The sequence below is a fragment of the Amia ocellicauda genome, chromosome 22 (genome assembly GCF_036373705.1).
Source record: "Amia ocellicauda isolate fAmiCal2 chromosome 22, fAmiCal2.hap1, whole genome shotgun sequence".
NCBI lineage: Eukaryota > Metazoa > Chordata > Actinopteri > Amiiformes > Amiidae > Amia > Amia ocellicauda.
The window spans coordinates 3788897-3814183 of NC_089871.1; the positions used below are offsets into that span (position 1 = coordinate 3788897).

The following is a 25287-nucleotide window of genomic DNA, read 5'->3' on the forward strand; positions in this document are numbered from 1 at the left end:
TCCACAGGCATTCTCTATATCGGCCAAAGCAGCGCGACAAACTTCACTGTCACAGCAAGTTTTGTTCTTGCAAGGTGTGAGAAAGTATGTGCAATTGTAGGAGGGGTTATTTGGAGATTTCTGTTCAGATGCGTGTGGCTATCCCTTCACCCTCATTGCATGTATATCATTTGTACTATTTGATATTGTCCAAAAATAGTATTGCCAACTATGCAATTAATTATTTTGATGGTTTGATTTAAACCTCATTTCATTTTTGGGAGATCCTTTTAAACAAACGTTCTACTGTAATATGGTTTACAATTACTGCTACAAAATGTGCCCCTTAGCTGCATGTGACCAATAATAGCACTGCAACATCACATTGATACCTTTGTTTCAATATTAATAAGTAAACACGGCATCTGCAATAGTGAAAGGGAGGTAACAGCGCAGGAGAAACGACGCCCTTTCAAAACTAATAACCCTTTCTGGCTCATTGATCTAGCGGTGCATTTCTTTTCCCTATTCTTAAGCAGGCGGGGGAACTACATGTCCCAGAGTGCAGCGCGGCGCATGATCTTCGCAACAGCTGACAGACGGTGCAGCCGAAGTGAAGCTGCCGGGGAGAGAGTCTCACAGCGAGCAGCCAGCAAGGCGAGTGGGTTTCACTGCCAAAGTCTCCTCCACAGCCGGACTTCAGGGTTGCGTGTTTTGTTTTGGGCAGGAGGGTCAACCATTTACTTTTATGTGCTCATTTTAAATTGGCGCGACTCAGGAGTGGCTTGTCCTAAGGGAGGATATACACTGGTAGTCTTTGCCGTTTAAGACATACACCCCCTGCCACCAGCCTCTGCCCTCCCCCCCTCACAAGCCGTGCCCGATGCCGAGGAATGGATAGCGCGGCTGGCACCGGGGGAAAGATGGTCGAGAGCGATGCCCTGGCGGAGCGGGCTGGCGGCGGCGGGGCAGCCATGGCCGCTCTGCAGCACTGCGAGCTCATCCAGGACATGATCGAGATCTCCATCTCCAGCCTGCAGGGACTGCGGACCAAGTGTGCGGCATCTAACGACCTCACTCAGCAAGAGATCCGCACTCTGGAGGTAAACGGGGGCATGCATATCCACAGACACGCACCCCCCCGGGGCTGGCAATGTCATGCATGCACTGTCGCTTCTGCACAGGGTCGCGCTTGTCTGTCTTGGGGGTATACCGTCTGTGCTGCTTATTCGTTTCCTATATGGCATCTTGCACTGAACGAGGGTCTGTCACATTTGCAAAAACATTGAGAGCCACCGTGTAGATGCACGAAGAGATGGGGGCAGGTACTTGTTTTTGACCTGCTGTTGTAGTTTGCACACACATGCATTGAGTCTGTGCATTGCATTTGCCATGACTCGTTATTATTAGTGCAGAATCGATGCACTACAGTGAATGAAGCACTTCCACGGTGATTTGTATTTTGGAGGTATTTTGCGCAAATGCTCCATCTGCACTGGCATCTCTCTCCAGTGCCGTTTTTTATTTGCACACAGAAATATGAGTTTTTAATTGGTGTGTAGGAGATGCATCCAGAAAGATCTTATTTCATGTTGCTTCCTGACATTTTAGGCCTCCCGTGCAGTCAATATTGAAGTGCACGCTTGCTGTAATGTATCCGTGCACCTGTAGCGGTAACTTCATTAGGGTCCTGCAGGAAAGGCTGGAAACATGTCTGCGCCGATGGGCATGAGAGGAGGAAAGCTAGTCTGTGACAGGAAAAGCAGGTGAGTCGAGCTGGAGGTGCAGCTGCAGTTGTTCAGCTGCACCAGCTTGTCCGCTCAGCCTGGCTGCACGTTGGCCAATATATATCACACCGGTTTGAACTTGAGTTTTGTGGATTTAGTTTTCATTCTGCACCGCAAACCTTATTTATCTCTGTGTGTGTTAGTGGTTTTTATTGCTACTGCCATATGGAACAAGTCAAATGTTTTCTGGTGGATGCATGCAATTATTTTATGATTGTTAGCATTCTCGCTTTATCATGATTACGTTTCACAGATTATTATATTTATAATACCATGTTTCTGCAAATGCAAAATAAGACCAGTATTATACTAATGTAAGACAAAGGCAATACATTTTTGGTGTGCTATTTGTAGCGCAGGAAATCAAGCACATCCTTTTTGTGCAAGAATTCTTCATTTAAATGAATCAGAAAGTTAAGAAGTTCTGAGTATTATTGTGCAGATTACCCCTCCCCCAAAACAAAATACCCCTCCCTTCCCCCCTCCAATGATCTGTCTGTTTTTCCTGCAAGGGTGACATCCTGAAGTAATTCCTATGATCTCCTCCACACACATCAGGTCCAGAGCTCATGCTGTACCTAGGCAGTGCATAGAGATGGCAGTGAGGCTGAGACACGTTACGGAGAGATGGTGCCGTGGCATGCTTCTGTACTGATCAGATGAGATTCCTAGATACCATTAATATTGGGGTGATCATGGGGACCTTCACAGCTTTGTCTTGGTCCTCATAACCTGACTTGCACTCTTTTGTAACCTGCTGTAGACTGGTAGGATGAGTCTTGTCTTCAGGTGTTTGTTTATAACAAAAGAAACCGACTCGTGTTGTCCCTGAGACATTCCCAGACTTCAAGACACATTAGCAGATCTTTAAAATCTCGTTTCTGGGTGTGAGCTGAAGTTCTCTAATCCGCATGCATGCAGATGTTTCAGGGTGGTGGCTGGGAAGTGCCACGTTGGGTCCAGAGGAATCGCTTGGGAACCGAAAGAGTTAATGTTCCATAACATGAACTGGTTTACAGTCTAATGTGGGTAGCTAGTGTTAAGGTGTAAGTGATTTGACTTGGTGCAGCTAAGAGAAGTTCCTAATCTCATCAGCTAAAACCAGAATCATGGCCTGCTTGCTCTGTGGAGTGCCTTCTCAGAAACCAAACCGTGTGTTTTGGTTATCATATTCTCCGTATCAAAGCTGGCTCAGAAAATCACAGAAGCATTGAGAAGGCGAAAAATTCATAATAAAGGGGTGCAGCTCCCACCCAGATACTCCTGGAACAGTAAAATAAGTTCTGGGGAAAGAGAGAGCGTTTGAGGGTCAAGCAATCAATCAATTTGGGTTTGTGGGATGAATTGGAAATGCACGGCCACATTCGTTTCACGTTTTGGGGTTTTGCACGAACCTGTCTTTAGGCTTTGCAATGCAGCTCTGTTTCGCAAATTTGTCCCGAATGGATTAGCGAAGGAGTGATTTGGCCCAAATTCCTTGAAACATAATGTTCCAGAATTGAACTATAAAATAAAAACACGTCTTGCAAACGTAACCTGGGGTTTTTCTGCCGCAATGTAGAGATGGAGAGCTGAAAGCTATTCAAATAAATCTGTAAATCCTAATTAATCCCTGTTAGATCAGAGCAAATTGGAAAATAGGTTTTATAGTTCAAAACCTGGGTTATTAAAGATGGAGGCGAAAGCTGTTTACCCTTTGCCTTGCAGGAGGGAGTGTCAGAGCCTGGGCTCTAAATTACAGCAAGGAAGTGTTTTGGTGTCTCTCGCTAAAAGCAGGCCCTGGGTCTGAGGCTTATTTTCTGTAATGAAGACTATTTCTGACCTCTAAAAGAGAGCTTTAAATGCGATGCTTCTGTATTTGGTTTGCAAATCAGGCCTCTCTTAAGACAGGATATTTCCAAGAACATGTCTTCTATTTGGTTTGTAAACTTGAAGATTCTGGGTTTGGGTCATATATTTGATTTTCTTAATTCTCTTGGAAGCTTGTTGTAAACTTTTGTAGAGGACACACTAATCTCTGCTCTTAATGCATTCGATTCTGGTTTAAGTGGGGGTTGTCTTATTGGATCCCTAGGGCTGTATTTCAGTATTTCAGCCTGTCCCTTTTTACCTTTCATAATATAGCACAAATTACCCAGTCCTGCTTTTGTTTGCTTTCATTTTGATATGGTGGTTGTCAACAATGACTTGGGGTCAAACGTATACTACTACGTAAGGTCTCCAGATCTATATCATACAAACATCTGTAAAGTAATCCCCGTTCCCCATTGCTATCCCGTCACTCAGTGAGAGTCCTTCAGCCTGTAACCATTGGTTGTTCACTGGTTAACTCATCCATTTTGAAAGAATACTCATCGGCTGCTTGTTTTCTAATTTGATCTGAACTGATATTCGGCAGTAGCTGAGATGAGCCTGCTAAACTAACTGCACTTAGTTCTTAGAGCTGACCTTGATTGGAGATCTAAAGATTCTTAGTTTTAAAGTAAAGAAGGGGGGCAAGTGGTAGCTTCCAGAAGGTGGTGGAGGACTTACAGTATCCAATTGATCCAGATGTTTCCAGGGTTATTCAAGTTTTAAAGGTTCTAATTTGTTGGTCTTCTTACTGACTCGGCTTGGATGTTGGTTGGGGAAATGTAACTGTGGACTTGACACACGTGAGCAGGTCTTTTTGGGCAAAAGATGCAAGAGGAGATAGTTGAGGTTAGTGGACTTGGACAAGATAGTAAGTTTCTACAAAAGAAAAAGCAGAACTAACAATAGGATCTCTTTCTGTTAATGGGGACGTCCTGGAGGTATGAGTACAGTCTCTGCGGCTGCTGCTGTACTTCTGAAGACGTTGCTTTCACTTCTGCTTCCTGTTCATTCAGGAAGTCCCTCACTTACCTGACTTCTAAAGCCCGCCCACTCAAGGGACCTTCCTGGTGTCAGATGCAGGAAATAAAGGGGTGTGATTAAAGGGAAGTGCAGTGTCAGCTTCCTGCCTTGAAAGATAAGTTTAATTGCAGAATCAGTTCAATTCTTTAGTTTCAAAAATAACAAAATCCATATTTACACAAATATGCACACCTGGTTGCATTTCGTGTCTGCTTCGTATGCCAGTGTAAAACACAAAAATGTAAATTGGAGTTGATTACTCTATTAATGACTGTATTTACACAGGTTTTGTCTGTTGCAGGTTGTTTAAAGTGTGCTATTAAAGCAAGGAATTCATAATCACAACAGTGTAGTGTTTCTGCAATGTATTGTATTCTATTGTAATTATAAGTATGTCTAATCCTATCCGCTGAGCAATTAAATAGACCGATATTATAGAGTCTGTTTGACTCATAAATAAATACATGAAATGTGATCTAATTATTCAGCAAAAAGAATAAAACAGGATGAATGAAGGTGTGCAAAACCAGATACATGATTATTTTCTCTTAAACAAAAAAATAATAATAATCATAATTGGGCATTCCTAGCTAAGCATGCACTTCAGCACAGTCAAGAGAGGCTTGAACCTGCATTAAAATCTCACCAAAAGCGCTTTATTATGCTACTTCACATCCACAGTGTTGCCACGCACTGTCACACTGAATGATAATTGTGCTCTTGCTCTTGATTTGAAGTACTGCATTGTGGTACTTCAGTTCTCAACCTTTAATCCTGCTCTAGTGGGAACATCTCCGCAGCGCTCCTATTCACTAAACACATGCTCTCTCTCTCTCTCTCTCTATCTGTAACAATTCGGTTTCTTGTTTCTTGAACCCAGGTCAGCTCTGTACTTTCTTTATTTATCTAGTATCTGGAGGACATACACTACCTTTCTGTATAACGTGCTGTAGTTAAGAGTCTATACAGTGTCCACCAGTTTATGCACAATTTGAATCTCTTGAGTTTCAAAATACATACAACTCTGTGACATGTATCTTTGATATTAAAGTATTTGATTCCCTCGCCCATATCTTGCTGTTAATTACATTTGTCTTGAAATGGAGGGTCTGAATATACATCTGAGCTGTGGATTTAAGTTTCCTGCTAATTTCTGCCGGTCGCTGTTGCCATTCCCAGAGTTATCTCGGAGATGCTTGTTGCTTTTCAGAGGATGTAAGTCTGTGTCGGGCTTTGGGAATTATATTTTCAGGTCTTAGGAACTTGATGTCTTTTTAACGTGTAATTAAATTTGACATGCTTTTTTGACTACCACTAAATTCATACCGCAGTTTCGCTGCAGTGTTGGACAGGTGCTCTAAACTAAAGAGGCACAATTTTCTCTTTCTAACCTGTATTGTTAAGCAACAGGTAACTTGTTTTTAAAATCCCTTTCTGTTTCATCTGGACTGTTGACTAACTCTGAACACTGCAATTAAAACGTTCAGCAGTTCAGCTCTGTCACATTAAATAAGAAGGGGTCAGTAAACATATTACGAAATCACCCATTTTGTCCATTAAAGGGCAAGGCCAATCTGACCCAGTTAGGACTGTAGTAAACTTGCAGAGTGGCTGTGTGGAACTTGTTCAGTTTTCTCACAGGCTATTTTCCTTGCCTTTTCGATGATTTAATAATATAAATCTATATTAATTGTATTTGAAATGGGTTACTCTTTGGTAGGTTTTATATAAGGAGCAGGAGGCACATCGCGATCAGCTGATGAAAATGTGTTATTATCAGTGTGTCTTCTCTGGGTGTTGAAAAGAGATTGCTGTGCCCTTGCGGTGTGGTATTGTGGCTGCGTCTATATTTAGACGTCTTTCCTCCTACGCATTTTCAGGGTTGGTTGTTAAATAAGAAAATCAAATGACGTGCAGAGGGAGAGGGAGAGGGAGAGGGAGAGGGAAAGAGCAGAAATAAAACATTACCGAAAAGGCTTTTTCTGTATTTCTTGGTTGTTTTCAATCTAAACAACAAGCGATGGATACAGGGTAATGGATATGACGGCAGTAGTGTTTTCAAGTTTATATTTGTATAATTATTTCCTTCTACCACTCGGACTGATTCATGAGACCCGCGGCTAAGCTAGTTAAATTAGAGTTTTGTCAGGAGGGTGTCAAGATTGTATAATAGATGTGGGTGATAATGTGTTAAAAGTTTCAATAAGTGGTCCTTTTTTTTTTTTTTTTTTTCTTTCCTGGTGAGATAGAGTGACAAAAGACCAGCATAATTAGGCTAGGTATTGTGTTCTCCAGGTGTCAGCTTGAAAACAATTTGCCAGAGAGCAGATGCTGGACTCGTGGGTGATTTCACCACAATTACAGCCTGTGTGTTACTTATGTAGAGAGAGAGAGAGAGAGAGAGAGAGAGCGAGAGAGAGAGAGGTTGTCCTGTGGTAATCGGCACAATCCACAGCAACGCAACATCTTATTTTCCTACATTTTATAGAGAAACAAACAAATGGACTGTAGAGATGGTCATGCATTGAAGACGTGTCAAATGCTGATGTGCTGGACTGAAGTATTGCACCTGAGCACGGTCACCTCCCCCTTGTCATACTGAAGGTTTCCTGTCAAAAACACACACACGATCACAAGCTAGCTGTAGCCTTCAGATGTTTTTATATTTGAAATGAAAGGGCTCGCACTACTTTATTCTGATGATTCATTTTGCTTTCAAAGTCGGTGGACAAAGATGGAATGGAAATGATTTGTGTAGCGAGGGGCTGGACTTGACAGGTATTTGAATGTCAGATCCTCAACTGAAACCTTGCTTTGCGAGCGGGTTTGTGCCGATACTTTATCCTTGTTGTCTTTTATGAGAAATTCGCCAGGATGTTTTTCTCTCCAGAGATGTCGTTTTTTCAAGTGCAAAGCCACACTTGCTCAAATATAAAATGTACATGTATATTTTAATTGAATACTGTAATAATCATTTTATTTCTCTCCTGTTCTTGTGTCGAGGTAGCAGTTGCTTAACGTCATTTTGTTAGTTCTTCGGGTTGGACGAGTCTGTAGTTGACCAAAGAAGGAGTTGAGTTTGTGCAAAGGATTATAGTTGGCTTGTATCCTGCATGTAACTGCTTTTTCTAATGTTGTTTCTTTGTTTGTTCTAGAAGCATTTACAGCACAGTCGAATTCCGCCTCGTGCATCTGTTTGTGATAAAATGCGCACGGTTTGGTTTTTGCTCTTGTACTTAATTAAAATCGCAAATGATCAATTCACAGATGCATTGAAAATGTCTGGGGAGAGTGCATCGACAAAATCAAATCTCCACTCACTTTGTTCAGATGCTGTGAAGGTCACTGCCAAGTTGGACGAGAGAGGAGAAGGTTTAGGCAATGTGTAGCTAAATTTCCATATAAACCCTCTGGGGTGTAAGGCGTGTGAAATTGCTTACTTGGGTTCCAGATCCTGCTCTCGGGGCCGTGGGACTGAACTGGTTAATCTGGTTTGAGTAGTTGTGCTGTGGGTCTGTTAGGCTCTTAAGTAAAGAAGCTGGATCACTTTATCCCTCTGCCACAGAATCCTGTGAACATACTGGAGCAGAAATTGCATTTTTTGAGTATTTCTGTGAAATTACAGCAGTCCTTAAGTGTAAAAACATCACATTAAACACCAATATTTTAAACTGAAACAGATGAATATCATAAGTCATACATGGATAGTGCAAAAGTGTTACCAAAATGTTTTTTTTTTCTTTCCAAACTATATTAAACTTTTACTGTACTTAAATGAGCCAAGAAACTACATCTGAGTTTGCTCTAAAGTAGCCTTGAGACATGTATATATTTAGCATCGGTAACAATATTAGAAATTCCACCACTTGTAATAATAAATTACTTAATTGCCGTTAAATCGTTGAATATGACAAACGCCCAAAAGAATGCAACACGAGCAGAGCCATTATAAACAAGACATTCCCGTGCATTGCAGCACATGGACGTGTCCTGTTCCCTACAGGAGGAATATTTGCCATCTCTCGTTATGTAGTCTAGGATCGCAGCCACGATCGGCGAGGTTTGCGGCTCACCCCAAAGAACACAGTGGCTGTTTAACTGGCATGTTCACTGCAGTCTCCAGCACGGCATACCGTTCATACTCTCCTTAAATAAACCAACATGTTTATGTGGGGGATAGAAAAATGGACATTACACTTTACATACACCAGTAAGTGCCATGAAGGCCTCTGTGCAAACCTAGCCCTGTCCTTTCTTCCCTGCTTGCTTTGTTTATGTGCAAAGTCAGTGGTTTGACCCTTATCAGTGCAAGGGGTTTCTCCTTGAAGCTACAGCTTGTAGGATGTACATTTTCGTATTAAAATAAATAAATAAAGCTGATTTTTCTCTGCAACTCACACATAGAAGTGATGCTATACCTCTAACATTCATCAGCTGCTACAAATTAACATATGGATGAGACATTTCTGTGTCCAAATGTGCCCCCATCCCATCTTTGCATGGCATTTTGAATTTCTCCCTTCCTTATAAAGAATGACCTGTCGGCACTGGGTTTGATAAAGACAGGCAAGTAGCTGTCCTCTCTCTCTAAGCTTGTACCGTTTTATATCACGGCCAGCTTTGCAGCGTGTGTGATACGTTAACTGCCAGCACAGCCTTGATGTTGGTTTTGTGTGCCTGGGGGTTCATGGAAGGCATGTTGGCTTGTTATCTGATGTATATATTTTTATAAATCATTCTTTCCAATCTGTGTCTGCCAAGGACAGTGAAGTTTATTTAGGAAAGATGGCACCTGAATAAACACAGCAGAAAACAAGTCAGTGAGGGGCGGGAGGTTCAAAGCACTGTGGGCTGCATTGTTCTCAGACAGGCTGGTAAAAATCTCATTTCTGCACTGCACAATTTAATAGCCTGTGTTAAAAAACACATGGTAAATCGGAGAAAGTCAAGAAAGGCGTTGTGTGCAAGGGATCGATCAGTCGGTTGGTTGTGAGGGGTGATAACAGAGTTATGTAGTGTCATGGCAAATGGCTGAAAATGTCACAGAAGATTAACCTTGAGAGATTGTGGGAGCCGCGCTTCTAAATCTGCAGCTGGATTTTCTCACAAGGCAGGATGGAGCCCCTGCTGCAGCGCACACAATGTCTTTATTGCTTTCTCGATTCAGACCTCCCCTCCTCCTCCTCCTCCCTGACCCACCGTTTCCAGAATATTTCACACTCGTCTGAGGAGTGACGATGCAGAATCACAAAGACCCTGACATGTGACCAGAGCGCTGGGAAGCCATCGATTGCATCTCACTTCCTATACAGATGGCCTTGTGCAATAGGCAGCGGCAGTTTGTGGGAGAGTTCCTGATCGTGCGGGCGGCCCACACACAAACCTGGGTTAATGTTTAGTTAGGCCTCCGTGGCATCTACTCTGCCTGATTAAACTTGACTGGCACCTCTTAGGTTAAACATCCACTGATTGAGAGCGCTACACTGATCTGTTGACCTTATTCAGCTGTCCTGCCGCTGTTCCTCCTATGTGAAAAGCGTCATAGACTTTTAAACCGGTGTTACTACACTAGATCATTTGCATCTGTGGGATGTGTGCTGCCACAGCGGTGGGGCTTTGTCCGTGTGCGACCATTTTGTCATTTGTACGGTGCTTTGAGATGCGCCCCTACAACCGGTCATCAAGTATAGCAATTGATATGTTACTACAAAGCAACTTAATTTTTTTTAATGTTCTCTAAAGGATTACAGAGACTGAAAGCGTAACTTTGCTCCGTCTCTCTCGAAAGCCATGTCGGTCACGTACAGAGCATGCAGGCTGGACTGTTCTCCTGTCTCTGTGCCGGGACTGCCGGGTAACCTTGGGGTTGGGGAGGTGGTGGTGGGGGGGGTGGATTTAAGGTAAGCTCATTAAGCTTGGGAGCAAGGTGACAAGTGAGATTGTGAGGCGCCACGTTAATCTTCCAGGGAACCGCAGCGATTGCAAGGCCTGCTTCTCATTCTCGTTGCGGTGAAACGAATAAACGCCATCCACACCGTGCAGTGGCAGGTCAAGATATTTGCAGGTGGCTGCCGTCTGAGTAATTTGATGCATCTGTATCCTGAGCTTTTTTAATAGATGTGAGTGTATGATGATGATGATGATGATAAGAACAATAAAAACAACATCCTCCTCACGGCAAGGGAAAAGGCAGAAGAGGTTCAGTTGACTGCACTGACTGTAGGCTCATTCTTAAGGGGGTGTCATCTGAAAAGATCCTGCCTTGTGTGTGTGTGTGTGTGTGTGTGTGTGTGTGTGTGTGTGTGTGTGTGTGTCCTGTGTCTTCAAAATGTTTTGGACAATCTCTGGACAACAGATGTGCCGTTCTGCCACTCGATCAAAGCAACCTAATACAGTCTTGCGTACTGTTGTGCAGTGTGAATCGGAGACCGGTTACACAGAGATCCAGATCGGATGCAGCCGCCTCCGTCAGTGCAGGTCAAGGAGCTTTTCTCTCGCTGCATGGGAGGTTTTCCAGACTCGATGCCCAGAAGGCTCTGTCTGTTTTCCCGTCTGCTTCTGCTGCTCGGCATCTCTCCCGCAGTCCAGGTTCTCTAACGCTTGCAGACACCCATGCTGACTGACTCAGAGTGCCTCCCCTGTTGTCTGCCGTCTTAAACCTTAACTTCTCGCCCCCTCATCCCACGTGAGACATGATCGTGATTAACCCGTGATGTAGACTATATCTGCAGGGCTTGAGCATTTCGTTTCTGTTTCACATTTTGCTGTTGTTGTTGTATTTTAAATCATGTGACTTCCCTTTAACCATATTTTGAATTGTTTTTGAAGTTAAATTTTGAAGTTGACCAAAACATTGCTGACTCTTTCACCTTCTGTGCCATCTGAACACAGTGTCACAAATTGTGCCCTCATCGTGCTATTTTAACTGTAATTTCCTCTTGGCACTTTGTCTGATTTAGCCTCTAGTGTGTCAGTTTCCTCACTGAGCATTGTTTTGGATCCCAAATTAAATATTATATATAATTAGGATACAGATGCATCTTGGCTTCACCAGATTAAAGATCAGCCACCTCCTGTTACCCTTGCCAGTTAAGAGGCAGGGATTTAAAGCGGCGGAGGAGATTATGTGGATTGGGTTTAATAGGGGTGAGTTGATTAGGGGCGGAGTTTGTGTATGGGTTGAAAAATGTGTTGATTAAGACCAACAAGAAAGCCATTCCTTTTCTCTTGCTAGCTGTATGTTTTTATTTCTTCCCACGTAGAGCCGAGTAATGAATGACGTAGCTTCGATTGATTGGGTATACCCCCCTGCAGATTGCACAATCAAAGGAGCCAAATTGAATAGTTGTTTCAGGCCAGCTCTGCTGAGAAGCCCACCAATGAAGTCCTGGTACATCTGGTTTTAGTCTTGTATGTAAAGGTGTGTGAGCTGGTTTGTGGGCCTCTGTCGCGCCACAGTGTTCTTATCCAGTGGTGCCAGTTAACATTCACAATAGTCATGAGCTACGTACTCTTTAAAAGCACTCGAAGGCAGTTTTAAAGTTTTGCTGAAGATCAAGCAGTGATATCTGTGAAATCGATGCAGCGCTCAGGCTGAATGGGCAACAAGACCGTATCCTTGGATACACTGTGGTTGTTGTGTTTTGTTACACAGGGCGGGGGGGTGTGGGGGTAGAGAGTTGAGATGGCATTTTTTTCTGATAGAGACGGATACAATGGCGGCCCAGTTTCTCTGATTGGAGGGAGCACAACTCTCTCACCCAGCCCCCTGCTCCTAAAATAAAGGCTTTTATGTGAAATAAAAGGCTTATTTTTTATGGAAGATTAGAAAACAGATTAGCAGGTCTCCCTAAACCTGCTCAGAGTCTGTATGGCAGCTTCTATCTGTCTCTCTCTCTCTCTCTCTCTCTCTCTCTGTCTCTCGCTCGCTCGCTCTCTCGCTCTCTACTGCTGCAGATGGATGGACTTGCACCTCATCTTGGTGAATTAAAAATCCATTGTGTGTATTAATGAAGGTTTGCAGAGAGAGCAGAATAGTAGGAAGGGGTGTGACTTTGGTTGGAGATTTTGTATAGTCCAGCTGTGTAAGTTAAGCACCTGTCATTTTCTTCTAATTGTCTGTGTCCTGATGAATGTTCCACTTGCCATGTGTTGCTCGTGAATATGCCTGGAGCTTCAACTCCAGCCATCACGGGGCATGATACAGAACCTGGACTATAAAGTGAAAGTCCACAGTGAAGGAAAGGGTTGTTCTTGCACAGAGCGGCAAAGAGGCTGAAACTGCTGCGGAGATATTGATGCATAAAAAGATGGATTTTATTTTTAGTCAAGACATTCCCCATATTTTAGGGTTTCATCTTGATCTGCTCTGTAACCTGCACCTGCCAAGGAGGATATTTTAGGTCCGTATTCCCCTTGTGTTGTCCATGTCTGGTGTATAAGGTTATTACTGGAAACCTCCAGTGATCTTATCTCTGTGAGCTTATAAGATTAAGAACCATTTTGAAAATATTTAGCTAACAGCTTTTCCTGTCTTCTTGCGTATCATGTTCTCCTGCAGAAGCCAATCACTAGACTTTTAACCACTTCTGCACTGAACGTATGGCAGGGCTCTCAAGTCTACTCCACTTAGTCTATCAGGGCAATTGGCTGGGCCCTTTGTTTTCCATAGCAAGAGCCCTTTCGTTTTCACTTATACACGTTATTTATTGCTGGCCGCTTATAGCTTAGCTTGATCTGGCAGGGTGCCGCAATTTGGTCTGAATGGACTTTGTCTAAGTGTGTTGCGGAGCTGATTTTGCAGTCAGTGCTTTCTCTGGAGTTGCTATAGTCGGCAGGAATCTCGCCTTCCCATTGCACAAGAGACTGTATTGGGCGACGGGAGACACGAATGGTAAGACCCTTTATGTCAAATCCCAAACCAATACAGGCAAATGGCCACAATCCTCTGCTCTGTTTAACCTGCCAAAGATCCAGATATTGATGGCTGGCTGCTGTCTTTTCTATAAAGCATCTACTTGTCTTGGGGAAACTGAATTGGATCCCTCTGTTGTAGATGTTTTGCTTTTAGGTGTGCTCAGTGTACTCTGTGTATTTGTGTGTTTAGGTGTGTTCTGATTGCATAAACTCCAGAAGCGTTCTTGGCTATGATGTGATAAAAATAAATGTGAAAGTGTTTCGGTTTTGTGTGTGTGTGCCTTGTCTTGTAGGCTGACGTGAAGGGGCACATTGTTGAATGTTGAGTGTTGTAATGTATGTTTTGGTGTCTGTAGCTGCTTCCATGTTTTTATACAGAACAAACATGCTTTGTAACGTCAGGCCTGTATTTGTGTCATCCTAGCAGCTGTAATCCAAGTGCAAATATTTGATTATTAACATTTGAGCCATTGAAAGATGTTAGGAAAAATCAACTAACCTTTAAAAACACAGATACACAAAGAAGTAAGTTTAAAATGAAATGTTATTAGTTAATGGTATTTAATAAAAGGGAGATAAGATAAGACAAAAACGGTTCTCATGACAATTGGTTGTCACCCATTTCTGTGCAATTGTATGGAAAAGGTGATGATTGGAGGTGTCTCAAGTTATGAACTGTACCATTTTAAAGAAGAAGCAATGTTTCCACACAGTATAAAGTAAAAATCTTTTGCTCTATTGGCTCTGCTAGCACTGCTCCCCAGCGCGGCTGTGTTGAGCGTGTGTGCTGTAAAAGTGAAAGGCCTTGTTTTCCCTGCTCTGGCCTGCTCTGTCTCTTGGTCTTCTGCAGTTGCCTCATAACTGCAACACAGAAGCTACTGTTGTTTATTTGATTCTTCCTGTTCTGCTGCTGGCAGGGATAATACAGTATTGCTACAGAGCGCGCACTGCTTCACGGCTGAAAACTGGCCAAGGCCCAAATAAAGGGGGGGTGGGAGAGAGAGAGAGAGAGAGAGAGAGAGAGAGAGAGAGAGAGAGAGAGAGAGAGAGAGAGAGAGAGAGAGAGAGAGACAGAGACAGAGGCACAAAACAGGATGTCGTAACTCTGGTTTCCTTGGAGTCCTGAGAAAGAACGAACGACTGCCTGCCTGCTGGAACAGGGCCTGCCGTTACAGAAGCAAGACTATATGTATAGCTATGAAATGTATGAATTGATTTATTTCCTGGCATCCTGTGTAAGAATCTAGGCCCAGCTCAAGCGTAACTTGTACCTCATCACCTTCAGTCATCTTTGAGTGAAGAGGATCAGCTCAGAGTGAGGGGTATCAACTGAACTCATGTTTTTTCTCCTAATATATAAAAGGAAGACAAGATTCTCATTCAATTTAGATGGTCTTAATGTCCTATGTGTTTGAACCCAGAGGTTTCCTGCAAATATCCTGAGCCCAGGGGTCCAGGGTGTCCAGTGGGGTGGTCACTCTTCTAACTTTTTTTTGTTTTGTTTTTGTTTATTTTAAACCCCGGCTCCCATCATCAACCCTGCTCAGAAAGATATGCACAATTTGTTTTATAGTTCAAAGTACAAGAAGTAATCCAATAGAATAAACAAAAGTAGATGATATCCGCTTCCAAATATATTTTCTCATAGAAAAACAGTTTCTCTACGCAAGATCTTTATCAGGAAGATTGCAGCTCTTTGGTTGTTGTTATCCTAAGCAATTGTGGGGAGCTGATACAATAATGTGGGCATAATCTACTTTTTTAAATTGGGTTTTTCCAGTTCCTTTAAACTGTCTCCTTGATCACCAGGAATCAACCAATCTGGTTTGAACTGATTCCAGAGAACCAAGGTCTTTTTGGCAATGTGGCATCCACCCTTGTACACAATCCAGCACTGTTTTAATAGTAGATACTACCTAAAATAACAAGCCTTCATATCCCTGCATGAAATCTGAGACAATGGTGCAGAGACACAGACGCAGTGGTGCAGATTTGCTCCCTCAACACCCAGCCGTGTCCAAAACCAGTCCGCTCGATGACATGTGGGCAGCCTGGCCACCGTTTGATATTTACAGTAGACAAACTTGCGTTCATCTGGACATGCATATCTCTGAAACTAAATAAGCCGACTTCATATAAGAGTGCTGACATCTAAGTGTGCAGAAGCCTTCCCCCCCAGCAGACACCTTGGCTATGGCTGATGTGGCAATACCGATTGGCATTGCCTTTAAATTCCAGTGGGTGTTCGACTTAATTCACAGTTTTAGAGTTAAACAACGGTGTCGTGATCGTAATGTGATGGAAATTGCAGTGAATGTCGAATGTCTTCGTAGTTTCTCTCTGAAGTATCTCACCTGCAGTTTCAGGAGTTAATCTTTATCCAGTGACTAGCACAGGAAGAGAGCGATTTTCAATCTTAAAATTTTGTTTCGTTGGTTTGTAACAGTCCATGTGTTTCAAAACGCATTAGCCTACCTCTTCCCTATGATCACCTCTGTCAACCCCTGGCACCCCCTTTTAGTTGCACCAAACCAATATGAATTGTAATCTGCTGCCTATTCTTCAAGAGTTCACAGAAATGTCAGCTGTTGGTGTAATGAGGGAAACGGTTCGTACAGTTCAGTTGTTTCCCCAACAGTAACTACATCTTCCTCCTTTGGCGTATGGCGTCAATGATGATAGTAGTTTGTGACTTATGCTTCCTCTGTGTCTGTGATGTTTGTGAATTTGTCCTTCTTGAGGAACTGAGAGGTGGATCTGATCACAGGAGGGGAAGACCAGAAAAATAAAATATACCACCACCACCAACAAGAAAATAATGGTCATCTTCTTTGGTAACCTTGTCCCAAATGAAATCCATCCACTTGTTAAAAACACTGAAGTGAACAGTTACATTTCTTCTCTTAAAATAAAATAAAATAAAATAAATATAAATATGAATAGTTTGTGCAGTGTGAAGTATGAAGTGTTTTGACTAGTTAAGTGCCTGATGCGCTCTTGCTGTACTATAAGGGGAAATGCATGTGTCTTGTGTTGATGTTTCTTGGAAGGAAACTTGGCAGCTTATAAAGGGCTAATTTTCCAACACCAGCTCATATCAGAAACGGCTCTAGTGTCTTGGGAAGCCAGGTTCAGGATACAGGCGGATAAGACCTGTGCGTTCGGAGATATGGGCCCCAGAACCGAGCTGCCTTTCTCTACCCATGTCCATGTCGACACCTTTCACTGAACTTTCTCTTGGCTCATCTCTCTTGCTCTTAGCTTTTATCAATACATTAGAGTCTCAGTGTGTGAAATTGTGGACCACTGTGTCAAATGGTTAAAGGCAAGAAAAACTGCCAGGCTGACTCGTCAAGACGATCTCGCTTTTTAGGGAAATTGGCTTCTCATTGGTTGAAATCAATTCAGAAATAAATTAACGATGAATCAACTGTAGTTAACGTATTTTAATGAAAGTTTTGAATTATGACCTAAAGAATCCTCTGTTGCAATAACGATTATAATTTTTGGCGATTGTAACACATGAAAGTCAGTCAAGGCATATATGGGACTCGCATTCTGTTTGAGCTGTTATTTGTTTATTTAATTTCTTTCCATTGATTTTTAGTATCATTTGGAGACATGCTGATGAGGTAATTAATTCCTCGCTGTCCTCTGCCACCCCTAACTACCCCCCCAGCCCCACCCCAATGCCATCCCATTATTTTATTTAGCCAGCAGCGAGATAGAAAGCAGGTGAAAGATGCTGATGCTAATGAAAAGAGTGAATTACTGCTCTCAAGGGGGATTTGTGCTCCTGTCAGCCTTTTCAGACACCCCTCCAGTCTGCTGATGCCATGAAACACACTAATGGAATCTGATTGTACAGCCGACTCGGCCGCGCTCAGCGCTGAGAGCAGCACTGCTGTTTCGGGGGCTCGGTGCCGCAGTCCCGGTCAAGACCTTGTTCTCAATCAACTGCTCAGCGCAGAGGACTTTAATTTCCAAGAGCGGGCTCAGACCTGTGAACTGGTCCAGAATAATAAAATCAATCGGTCAACAATCTGAATCTCTTTGTGCGTTTGTTCTCGATTAACTAACGAGCTGATTGTGGGGGGAACCTGTCACATGCAGGGTGTCATGCATGTTGATCGCAGGTAAACTTTTCTGTAATGGGAAGAATTCAACCCTGTTGAGGTTAAATGCTTTTGAGTCCTGTAGGTAGTTATGTCTTCATCTGAGAAGACTGTTATTTCTATGTGCCTGATCCCTTTTATCCAGCCAGAACAACTTGCATTAAATAAGGAACTTTAAAAGGTCACATAAAGCAGATAATGTATTTACTGTAAAGTTGTATGACAAACCTTATTTCTTACAAACATAATGTTGGGTCAAATGTCTGTAGTTTGTAATGTTATAAGTTCACTGTTAAAGCATATTTTGTAGTAGGCTAATCCTTCAATTGAGGGTCTGTGTTGCAGGTTTGGTCTGTTTGTTGTTTAAACCACTCCATACTGTCCTTTATTTCTACCTTTTTGTAGTATCTTGAATCCTAAAATGCCATTTGGCTGTTGCCATTCAAACAAATATATATATTTGACTACAGTCTGGCATTGGCATTGGCCTTCCATTACAGAATACAGTTAGATTATTCATTAGTTAATAAGTATTGTCCATGACCGATTTAATAATTGCTTTCTAATAGGTGCTTGGGTGCAAGGCTCTATCCCTTTCTGAGAGAGAGAGATTGAGGTTGAGAGAGAGAGGGACATAAACTAAGAGAGACCGAGACAGACAGAGAGACATAGACTGTGAGAGAGAGGGACCGACTGTGATAACCTGTTCTTGGAGCTGGCTTACACTGGTCTGTCTTAGATGACAGAGGTTTGGTCTCTAATAAAAGATCTCTGAATGCTTGCGATCAATAATATATGCTTGCGTGTATTTGTGGCCTTTACTTTTCTTCTGTTGGGTTTGCAGAATCTTAAGGTCTAAAAACATGCTATAAATGGACCCATAAAACATTGTGTGTGTGTGTCTGTGCAGGAAGTCCCCATGTGGTTTCATAAACACGAACAATATCATTTCTTTCTCTTTCTCTGTGACCTTTTTAAGTTCAAGTCACCAATTCCTCTGGTATCCAGACACAGACCAGAAAATGCGTTTTATTTTTCGACCTAAAAATACCCTTTTCTTGCGCAAAGAAAACTGGTCCCGAGAGCGCAATAATATTTTCCACATTAACGATGACATTCCACCCAGCTTACCAGTTATAAATAGCCATCTATGTTGAGAATTTGTCTTGGAGAACAGCGCAGAACTCTCTCTGTGGAATCTGTCATTGTCATTGTTCAGATTAAGCACGCCCTGAAATACAAATGCTATGTACTTTGTATACAATGCATTCCATCTCCCCATCCAAGATGGAAACCTGGAAACAATTCCCAGTCGAAAATGAATATATCTGTGAGTGTATTCACATATAAATGTATTCTTCCTCCTCCTCCGCAACATCATTATCAGTGAAGGCCTCCCAAATTTTGTTTTGGATGTGTCCCACTATCTGCATGCATCTTGCTCTTGCAAACGTCTTGATTTAACATACCCACTTTCCACAAGACTGTCTTGCGTCATAAGTGGCCAGACGTTGATCAGATGTGAACTGCTGTCTCAGCCATGCCTCTGAGCACCTGATCCACACAGCCCTGAATAAATGTGACAAACTGACTAGGCCAATAGACCAGTCCCTTGACGTGGGGGGAGTGATGTAAATTGTGGAGGGTTATCTGCACAACAAGGCCAATGGCACTATTTTTTGGGGGGGAGGTCGTCTACAGTTTTTCCTTGGTTCAACCATAATCCATTCTTCTTGCTCTGTCTGATATTTGTTTTGATTGCTCTAATACTATCACGAGTCTACATTTTTCAGTCCCCATTTGTGTGTATTTTTTTCCCCCTATCATTTCTGTGTTGGGGGTAGCGGGCACATTATCAAAAGCAATACATATTGGCAGATTGCTTGCCTTTTACAGGTACAAAGGCAGTTTGTGCATCTAGAACTGCTCTTCACCATTGCAAAGTTAATTTTGGTGCATGTGTTAGTTTCCATCATCTGGTTTTCAGATGATGAGATCAGTTCAGTCGAACACATGTAGGCCTAAGTGTTATCCTAGCTTGATGCCATAAATCTCGCACACACACGCACATCGTTTAACGTGTCATATTGAAAGCAGCAACGGTTGATTTTTCGAGCTGAATAATTGACAAGTCCTACTGCCAGATATATACAGGTGGTTAAGTGTGAAAGCGTGAGAAAATCCTGTTCACTGAAGCCCCGCTGTGATCCAGCCATGCGTCCCCTCTCCGTCTGAGTGGCGGATAGGACACAGGGCTGTACCTTGCCAACACGACACCCCAGTGCCCCCCGTTCCCTCAGTGACCCGCTGATTGCAGCCTGGCTGTGCTGGCACGTCAGTGGTCCGCTAATTAGAGGCAGGGCAGTGTGCTCTGTGGCCTGTGTGTGACCCAGCCTGCCATTGTACAGTGGCCAAGAACAATGCAGTGAGGAGCCGCCGCCTCCGTTCCTCACTGAGTGCATTGTTCCTCTCGCAGGCACAGTAAAATATTGATTCCACCTGCTGCTCAGCTTTTCCACCAGGGCTGCCGGATTGTCAGCTGAGTTGTGAAGTACACCCTGCTACGTTGCTGTCGCTATTAGTGTGCTTTAATAGTGTTTGGTTTTGTCCGCTTTAATATTATACCTCTACAGGTTATGCATTTTAGCCCTCACACCACCTAAATGTGTCCGTGCTAGGTGGTGTTTTCAGGTGTTGTTTTTGTGTATGTAGACTTGCAATGCTCCTCTTTTAGGGTGTGATATTTCTGTTATTTATCGATTTGACAGATTTAGTTTTTTTGTTTCTACGAGAGCGAATCTGTCCTCTGTCGGGGGCAAAGGTCTCTACTGATTAATGCTTGAGTCTATGATGGAATTCCTGTTTTATTGGGATTCTGAGGAGCGTTTATTAGAGGTGGCTTTATGGAGAAGAAATCGGGGTCCAGGGTGTAATCCGGACTGTTTGCTCTTTAGAATTTGATTAATTTATTAATTAATTGGTTATTCCCCCACCCCCTTTTTTAAATGCACACATCCGCAATTGTGAATTGTCTTTTCCAGCTGCATATGGCTGTGAACCTAGATCTTTAGGCTGGAGAACTGATCGCTCTGTTCTCTTGGAGACCTTAGGGAGGGGGCCGCTTGGAATAACCTGTAACTAGCCTAAATAGCGACTCATTGTTAAAAGGATTTTGATTTAGTGTTGCTTAGGAAAAAGAAGAGACCTAAACTAATTTTGTATTTTATGAGTATTTGTGAGGAACAGGAGTTGCATGGAAAATGTGAGTCATACTTTTGAGAATAAGGTTTGTGTTTTTGAGCTTCACCACATGAAAAAGATGATAACACCCCCCCACGCCCCCCCCCCCCCGACTGTGTGCAGCCTAGGATGATAACACTTCACACAGGAAGGAGCACTTAACTGATCTGTCTGGGTCTTTCACTTTCCTCCCCTTGTGTGTATCGTCCGCCCCAAGAAGTGACAAAAACAAAACAAAAGAAGACGTTTTTAAGGGTCAAGAATTGTAAGCATCGGAGCCTTTTGACTGGCCCTGTTGTTGAATGAACACATGCACTGGATCTTTTCAATCTGTACTTGGAAACGTGCATTTTGCAGTTGTTAAGGGGCAAAGCTGTTATCATCGATTTGAAGGTGGCTGGTGCTTGTGTTTCATACCATCGGAGTCATTATAAAATAATTAATGCAATGTAATGACATTTCCTCATGTCCAGTCCATCTCCAGAGACCATTTAACACTCCAGGTTTTGACATTTGAGTTGAGTTGACATTTAAAGTGTTGCATGTTCAAAAGGGATCTTAAGAGACTTGCATGTATTCTTTTTTGGAGCATCAGGGAACAATTTATTTATTGAGTGATGGGTTTATTGATTTCTTTTGAGACATTTGGTAAGGGAGGGGTTTTGAGGTGTAAGTTTTGATTATTGATCTGGCTTTCCTCATGAAAGGGGTGTTTGAACTGAAAGCGGATTAAATATCGTAGTGTGTATTCTTCAGAAGCGGGATTGAATATCTAGCAGTCTTAAAATATAGGTATCTGCAGATCGGGCTCTCGTGGTCTTGCAGTTGCATCAACCACAGTGTTTTTGTGTTGTTTTGTTGTAATGACTGTGCTGACCCAAAGTGTTTTTCCACTTCCACTTCCAACTCGATTGGGTGAGAGTGCTCTCTGTTACCGCCTTGCTGTTTAACTATGATCTCTAGATGTGAAATGTCTCTAATCTCATTACACACTAGAGCGGTTTAGATTATTTGTCGTTTTTGCTGTTTCTGCTCTTGTTTCATCATTTTGGTCTGCCTGTGCAAGTGCAATGTGAAAGACTGAGCAATGGAGGTAACTTCTCTATTGTGTCGAAAGACTACAGAAAAACCTCTAATTATATCATATCATATGGATTGCATTATTTTTTTATATAACGCTAATTGAGTTCTAGAGCAGTAGAAGTCTGCAAATCAATATCTAAGCCCTCCTGTTTTTTTGCACTTCAAAAGGGAAGTGTGTGTATGTGTGAATCAGGGAATCACTGATTGTTTACTTGAGAAATAGTATTCTGCACATTTTTTTTCTCCTAGTCATCGCAACTTATCAGAACTGTTCTTGAATAAGTAACCGTATAGTGAATAAACCAAAAGAACACTGAAAATCTTTGTGCTGTACTTGATATCGATCGAAGATGGGACTGTGCTGTTTGTGCCTTATTACAGAGACCCTGGGAATCGATGACCAATGCAGAACTTTAAATATTTATGTGAGTGTGTTCAGAGTTGGTGAAGCCCCCCCATCCCCAGGTCTCGTGCCGGTCCTGGTCTAGCTGCCGGACTGCCTTTGGGAGGTAGAGGAGAGAGTAAAGAGTGCTGTGTTAATGTTTTCTGTCTCTTTCTTGCACTCACTCACTCCAGTAGCTATAGTGCATTACTGCTGGTGGTTGGGGATTTGTCTCCTGTGATCATTAGTCCGTAGTGAGAGCCCATCACAGGGGGAGTGAGGCGCAAACGTCAGACACTCGCCATCACAGCCCACCTGCAGCTTAATGTGCCAACCGTACAGGAGTGGCTTTGCTCCGGGAGGCCATTAAGCGTCCTGTTTTTGCACATCCCAACCCTACACCGACAAGAGTGACCTGCATATAACTCTTAAGAGGGGAATATTATTTTCCCTCTTGAAGTCTGTGCTACTGGGCTCCGCTGGTAAAAAAAAAAAAAAAAAACCTGCCTGTGCCCATTGAGACTGGGTTGATCCAAAGGCTGAAGATAGTTTTCTGTGCAGTGCCAGCTAATCCTCGGACAGTAGTGATTATCATGTTTGTTTTATGTTTTTTAATGACTCTTTACTTTGCGGTGAACCTTTGATTTCTCTTGCTGTGTTCTATAATAACGTCTATTTTGGTATTCACTCGTATCACCACCTCTCGGGCAACAGACGGTAACTGACTTTCTCTCTCTCTCTAACCAGGCTGAATGGCTGAACTTGTCTCCAGTGCTTGCCCTCGTACAAAAGCCTTTGTGATGAGTCGACTGCCTCTTCACACTCAAGGTCGTTTGCATCTATGGACTTTTTATTTGCATTTCACTGCAGTGTGGCTCAGCCTAGAAAAGACCACTCGTCTCACTGTCGTTGAATACGGGTGTTTTTTTTTTTTTTTTTTAAAGGAGAGAGAGAGAAACTAATAATAATAATACAAAAAAAACAACAACAAGTACTTATGAAGGGTTCATCTTCGGGCCACTCCACCTACGCATGCCTGTGTAGCAGAGAGCGAGAAGGAGTAGTCTGGGAGCTGCGGGGTTCATCTCTGAGACGGCCTTCCGTGAAATCCGGTCTCAATGCTTAATTTTTTATTCATTTTTTTTTTTTTCAATGAAATTCAATGAAACTCGAAAAGGAAAACTGAAGTGTCTCGCTCTCCCACACCTCTCTCATGCTCTGTGGTCTCGCTGTCTGTAGTTTGTGAGAGGATCCGTCTGTCCCTGCATGATAGACTTTTTTGTTGCCTGCTTGGATTTCATGCCGGGTGTTGCTTGCGTCTCTTATGTTTTGTCAAGGATGCTCATTTTCATTCGGTAGGCCTTTGTATACATTTAAAAAACATACGCATGATTACAGTGAACCAACGAACTGAAGCAAGCACGCTCTTCCTCTTTCTTAATATTGTGCGGTGAGGAGAAGACAACAACAAAATCTTCAGCCCTTCTTCCCACAGTCACGAATATGACTGCTCTGATTTTCCGCTCCGGCCCTCTCGTGGTGCCTGTCTCTGCTCTGCAAAATCCCTTTCAGGATTTCAAGAAACCAAATGGCGCCTCGGTCACGAGCTGCCTTCTCACTGTGGTCTCTTTAGATCCCTAAAGAACAGCTTCTGTTTAGTGCTTTGGTTGCGCTTCTGTCTTTTTCACTTCATAACCACAGCAAAACCTGGAGAAATACTGTGCCAAAGCAGATCTCAATGCTCTCCGTAAAGGTTAATCCCCTCACCTCAATGGCTGTAATTTCCCCACACTAGATCTTGCATTATTTCGCTGTGTGATTTAATTAATAAGATTTATATTGTGTCCTGTACCTCTGTAGATTGCACTGTTTTAAGTGTTTTAGTGCAAAGCTAAGAAGAAATGGTAAATATTGTGCAGCTTTCCTTCTGAGCGGGGCGGGAGAAAGCAGGAACCCGTTCCAAGACTGGCTGGCAGCGCCCGCCTCACCCCTGGCTCCTGCCAACAAATGGCTCCCGAGGCCTCCCATTAATCCACCATAAAGAATGCAGGGGAACAGGAGTGCTGAAAGGATGACTGGCTTTTACAGGCCGGAGCCCCCCAGGCGGCCGATCTGCGTCACTGAACTGTTAAACTGACAGTTTGAAAAGAACCGTCTCAGCAGGCAAAGTCTATTGTCGGGCCTCGCTCGGTCCTGTGCCCCGTGTGTCACTGACGCTGAGCTGATATTGTACAGACGGTAGCAGAAAGCGAGGAAGGCTGTCAGGTCATTTTACCCCCCCAAGTGAAAACATCTGCGTGTCTCCCTCAGCCATTTCGGTTTCTTTGTAAGCGTCACGATTTATTGCCTTTTTATAAAAAAAAAATGTAGGTAATTTAGGCATCACTGACTTCACGCCCAGGTATGTCATGTACGTCACACAATGTTAAAGGCTTGGCTATCCATCGACTATACGAGCTTTCAGTCTGTGTCAGGTTTGTTTTCATTCTGATCTTTTAAAACTTTCAGTGCGGTCACTGTCGAGATGCCAGCTTGCAGTTCTTTAGAAAGGTCTGTGTTGGGTCATTTTGATCTAGTTTACACTAAACAGATATTAATACAACACTATTTTTTGTCTCTATTTAGGTTTGGTTGTTTGTTTACTTCTGGTGTGTGGATATACACAGAAAACAAGAAAAAAATAACTGATTTGGTGCAGACTGACTCCATGTTTGTGTTCCCACAGGAGTCTTGTGTCTTCTGCTTGTTGTTGCAGTTGAGTTCAGTTTGTTAATTGTCACTTGAATTGCCTTATCATTTATTGTTGGAGGGGAGAACAAAAATAATAATAAAGAAAAAATCTGCGGCTTAGTGTTACTTCACACACGGATTAGATATCTGAGAACAGCACTGCAGATCTAAATATTATTTT

At 42.8% G+C, this 25287-nt stretch overlaps 1 protein-coding gene across 3 annotated transcripts in view; it reads left to right on the forward strand.

The window, feature by feature from the left end:
- The first annotated feature begins 589 nt into the window (after positions 1-589).
- The window catches only part of ksr1a (kinase suppressor of ras 1a), a 53082-nt gene continuing 28384 nt past the window's right edge, over positions 590-25287 (forward strand). For all 3 annotated transcript variants that reach the window (XM_066695093.1, XM_066695094.1, XM_066695095.1), the window contains exon 1: positions 590-1082. In XM_066695093.1, coding sequence (XP_066551190.1) covers positions 873-1082 — 210 coding nt within the window. In that variant the 5' untranslated portion in view covers positions 590-872. The remainder of the gene's footprint in view (positions 1083-25287) is intronic.